Below are 5,189 nucleotides of genomic sequence, written 5' to 3' on the forward strand. Positions count from 1 at the left end.
TCGAGGGCAGAGTGAACATACAGTAAGTATCACCAAATGAATTATTAATTGCTGAAGTTAAAGAATGAGGCCAATTCTAGCTCACACTCTATCAGTAAACCCTTGGGGCTCTGTCGAAGAAGTTGATAAAATGGACTTCGAATTTTGGAGGATTAATGTGACATCTGCTACAGTAACCCAGGCAAAATTCAGCTATAAAGACATTATCAGGAAGGACAAATTTCACATCTTTTGAGGTGCAAACATTGCTAATTAGTCTATCACCTCATAAGGGTGGCACTAATCTTGAACTGTTAAATTCAACAAGCACAGCAAATGAAACACAGTACAAATAATTTGATTTCTGGATGGCAGAAAGGAAGTGAAGTGTTTGTAAATCTAGTTTGGGGTTTCATTTCCATTTCATCAGCCTTACCATGAATTTTGGGCTTTTCTCTCAATTTAATGTCCTCTTTGGAGTTAAAGAATAACTTCTGTGACTCAGCTTCTATGAAACCCAAGGGTCAGATGTCTGAAAGGTGCACTGTTTTAGTAAATGAATCTGTCAGGAGGCTTTCACAAGATTCATGTGCAGAAAATAAGCATGTTGCCCTGGCACTTGATGTTGGAATGGTAAGAGGCTATTTTGAGAGTAACATGTAAATAGGTGTATTAATTCCTATTGGAAGCCCTACAATTGCACTTTTAAAGTATAGTAAGTGAACAGAAAATGTGTTTGGAAACATGCATCAGACAGATATATTCAACAGAGGGAAGCCTGCCTGCCTGCCTGCCTGCCTGCCTGCCTGCCTGCCTGCCTGCCTGCCTGCCTGCCTGCCTTCCTTCCTTCCAGTTTTGTGAGCCCTTGATCACAAACCCAGGTTAGCTTCCATGTGTGGAAAGACCTGAATTGGTTCTTTGTATAGAAGTTGGTTCCCAAATTGTCTCATACAGTGGAACCTCGCCTTACACGGGGGACTCATTCTGGACTCCCCTGCGTAAGATGAATTCTGACTATGCTCAATCCCCATTCAAGTGAATGGGGCTCGTGCATGTGGTAGTGCGGCAGTGCATGCGCGCCATTTGAATGGGACGCGCCGCCCCTTGCGGGCGCACTGTATATTTTATTAAGAAATCAAGGCTGTGAAAAAAATCCCTTTGAGAAATATTACTATTCCTCATAGTTGATGCTTGCTTTGTTTCTCTTGATAGTCCATAGAACTTTTTTTTTTCTCTATCAAGAACCTCCAAATCTTTGAAATGTGATTCTTCCTCCAGGTTTTCTTAGCTGTGCAAATGAAATGCAGTGCAATCCACCTGAATTCTTGTTCTTACCCTGACCAAGGAGTGGGAATTGTGATGGCTTAAATCAGATGGCCATGGAGCAATCAGTTGTATGCTAAATGTGGTGTAGTGGTCTGGATGTTGGGCTAGATCTCTGGGAGAACAGAGTGTGAATCACTGCTAATCCACAGAAACCCACTGGGTAATAACTGAGTAAGAAACGGCATGATGTGAAAAATTTAGCCTGCAGAAGAGGGGAAAAAAGTGTTAAAGTACTTATTACAGGAGCTTCCGGTGGTATGGCGGCACGGGTATCACCCTCCAGGAAAGGTTCCGGAGGGTGATCGCAGGCTGCGGGGTCGGGGCTGGATGGAGTGACTTGCCAACCAGTCAAGCGTGTCCCCCCGATAAAGGGGAAGCAGAGGGGCTCGGCTGGGGAACCCGCGCTTTGGAATTCGGATAAAACAAAGGCCGAAGACGCGAGGCGCGAGCCGCCGGGTGCCGGAGGCGACTCGCAGGACGCGAGGCAAGAAGCGGCGAGGGGAACCCGAGCATCCACGCCCGCAGTGAGGAGTCACAAGCCGCGGCTTGGAGACAGGGGTGCCGCCACCACTTTTAACTTTGCTTTTTCTTTATGAAGATCTGTAGGAAGAAGATTCAGCTTACCATTCTACTTAATTTCCCTGAGAAATAAAGGATCTATTTCTGGGGTGAAGACGGAGAGCTTGAGGAATAGAGCAACCGGCACAACTTTTTTTTTCTTTTTTTTCCTATTCCTGTTTTTGGCCTGCTATAACTTTCTATTAATCTATTAATCGATCTCTATCAGTTAAAGGGGACTAATAGAACTGAATTTGATCTATATTCCTCTGTGGGAACTCAGTGGTCTGGAAGAAATTAGGAACTGTGAATGAAAGAAACTAGCTAAGTTTGTTTGACAACATCCCTTCATATACTCTTGTAATCTTTTAGACTTTTATGTTGTTGTTTTTTTTTGGGAAAAGAAAGGAAATGGACTGTGAACAACACTAGAAAGGACTAGAGGAAATTTAATATTTACAACGCTGGGGAAGAAAAAAGAAAGAAGGGAGAAAGGAAGGCGTGGACAGCAGGAACAGGAGTGTTAAATACAGGTGCTTTCAATTAGGAAAGGAGAAGCAGCTGGAGCAAATCAACAACAGACTGGGGGAACAAAACAGAAGAGAAAGGAGAGCGACGCGACAAAGTACCAATTGAGTAAGGAAAGGAAACATTTAATAGTATCAAGGACAGTTACAGTGCTTTAAACTATTTTAGATTGGCTACAAGTTGACAGTGATTGCTGTGTTTTTTTCCTCTTTTCTTTTGATTTTTCTGCTTTTTTACTCCTCCCTTTAATTTGGATCCCTCTCCTTTGTATCTCCTGTGTATCAAATGGCGCTGAAGCTGTGGTTGGGGGCAGCTCCTGCTTAGAAACTAACTTAGAGGAGATAAGTGAGTAATCAAGCATGTTTATGAATTCAGGAGTTGTTGTATTATAGGAAAACTAAGTTGAACCTTTAATAAGATTGGAAACTATCTCGTGGGGGAAAACAGGCTGGAATTAGAGGGAAAAATTTTTAAGATTGAATTAATCATTTAAAGGGAAAGAAAGAAAAAAAAAAGGAAGGGGAAAGAAAAAAAAAAAGGGGGGGGGGATCTTAAGAACTTTATTGGAGGCTTGAGGTAGCACAGTGTATTATCTAAATCTAAACAGGCAGGTGGTTCCAAGCTGATATTATAGTATTTCTTCCTCCTTCAGGTATTTGAGGGAAACCAGAAAGAGAGGAAGAATTTGGAAAGAAAATAGATTTGATTACCCTGTAGGGAAACAACAAGTAAGTGACTTATTTGATTGCAGAGGTGAACATAAACAAGCAAACAATTAGCAGCTGTGGGCCGTATCCTTCTCTCCCTCTTTGAATGCTGGTGAATGGTGAATTAGATATCACATATAATTAGTCAATATATACATATTATTTACACACACACACACACACACATATATATATATATATATATATAAAAAATACTGTATTGAGTGTGCAAATGTGTAAAGTTGATTCTGCGAATACGGGGAAACCTTAGATAAATTTGTCTATATGTGAGCAGGAACAATAAGAAGTGAATAACCCAAAAACAAACAAACAAATAAATAAATAAGATTGAGATAATTGAGATAGTCGAGTCTAAATAATAGCCTGGTGGAGAAGTAAATAAATCTTAGGGACTGAAGAGTTCAAGTTATAGTCGGGAAGGGGGAACAGGATCTAGATCTAGATCTAGACTGGTACAAGGAAGGAAATCTAAAATCTATAAATTTTGAATACACTCCTTTAGAAATTGGGAAAGACAAAATAACACTACTGTCCACTAAAATAACTTTATTAGAATTTTTAGAAGTCTATTTTATATACTGTTTCTTCCATTGTGTCTCCTTTTGATTCTATATTACTCTACCTGAAACACACCGAAAGATGGTAGTGGGAACAAGGAAAACGGGAGCGAAGTCAACACCAAACTCAACAGCCAATATACTTAGAAGACCTTCAGTGGACACCCCTACCAAACTATCAGAACCAGACGAAAAGATGATGGAAGAAATTAGAAAAATGCATCAAGAAACAAACCAGGCAATTGAAAAATCGAAAGAAGATTTGAAGGCTGAATTTAAGAGGGACTTGAGACACGAACTGGGAGAAGTAAACTCAAGACTGGACAAGATTGATACGGATCTGAAGCAGATGAACGGTAAGGTAGAAAAATTAGAAACAGACATGAGAAAGATGGAAATAAAGGTTGAGACAATGTATAGAGACCAACAAGAAGACCAGGACTCAATATTGAGATTACAATTGAAACAAAGGGAGAACTGCCTAAAATTGAGAGGGCTACCTGAAAATGTAAACGAAAATTTGTACACCCTCTTGACGCCAATACTAGCAAAATTTATTGGAGAATCAGAGACGTTATTCCCGTGGGAAATAGATCGGGCCTATAGGATAAACTCTCGTATCGCTAAGATAAGGAAACTCCCGAGGGACGTGGTGATCTATTTTGTCAGGAAACAGACTAAAGAAATAATTCTAAGACAAAGCTACACTACAAAATTGATAATAGAAGACAAAGAGATCACAGTCCTGAGAGACATCCCCGGAAAGATCCTTAAAAGAAGGAAAGAATACAGTTTCTTAATTGAACAATTAAGGGCACGGAAAATCCTTTACAAATGGGACGATCTGGAAGGCGTCATTGTGAACTGGAAACAAAAGAAAGTTAGATTGAACTCAACCGAAAAAGCAAGACTGTTCTTGAAAGGCCTGAAGGAAGGACCTGACGGAGGAAGAGGAGAAGAGGCAAATAAAGATAAAGATAAACCAGAAGAAGGAGGAGGAGAGGAAGAGGAAGAAGGAGAGGAGGACTTAATTGAGGAATAGCAGGAAACTAAGAAGTTTACTTGGAAAAAGGAAAAAGAGATACCGAAGAGCAAAATAAAAGGAACCAAACACAAAATTTTGAAACTTTTTTAGATTTAAATTATTAGAGAATCAAAACTTTTAGTTTAACACTTACCTGATTTCTATTTCTGAATTGTAGGAATCATAATATTTAAATAAAGTTTAAACTTCTTTTTGGAAAACTGCTTAGTTTTCTTTATTGAGAAAGTAATTGCTTCCTATTCACATAGTAAATAATTCATCTTTGCACACATCTCATAATTTATTGGACCACAGGATCTGGTGACAATTACAAACTGAGAAAACAGCTCCTGAGAAAGGAACTGAATCTGTTACTTGAGTTAAAAGAGAAATAATAAGAGATGAAAATTCTATCGCTAAATGTAAAAGGTTTGAACTCACCTAATAAAAGGAAGAGGGTATTTCAATACTTGAAGAAAAAGAATTTGG

General features: G+C 39.3%; 1 protein-coding gene across 1 annotated transcript; it reads left to right on the top strand.

Moving 5' to 3' along the window:
* Positions 1 to 3,011: 3,011 nt before the first annotated feature.
* Positions 3,012 to 4,851, top strand: LOC149318889 (uncharacterized). Its single transcript, XM_089507910.1, has 2 exons — positions 3,012 to 3,119; positions 3,759 to 4,851. Exon 2 carries the CDS (start codon positions 3,759 to 3,761, stop codon positions 4,716 to 4,718), a length of 960 nt encoding a protein of 319 aa, XP_089364036.1. The 5' UTR covers positions 3,012 to 3,119; the 3' UTR covers positions 4,719 to 4,851.
* The last annotated feature ends 338 nt before the right edge of the window (positions 4,852 to 5,189 follow it).

Source organism: Sceloporus occidentalis, unplaced genomic scaffold (genome assembly GCF_023333645.1).
Source record: "Sceloporus occidentalis isolate IW3139 unplaced genomic scaffold, rSceOcc1.0.p SCAF_2, whole genome shotgun sequence".
Lineage (NCBI taxonomy): Eukaryota > Metazoa > Chordata > Lepidosauria > Squamata > Phrynosomatidae > Sceloporus > Sceloporus occidentalis.

Coding starts and splice junctions, on each gene's coding strand:
- LOC149318889 (XM_089507910.1), top strand. CDS start 3,759: ATGGTAGTGGGAACAAGGAAAACGGGAGCGAAGTCAACACCAAACTCA.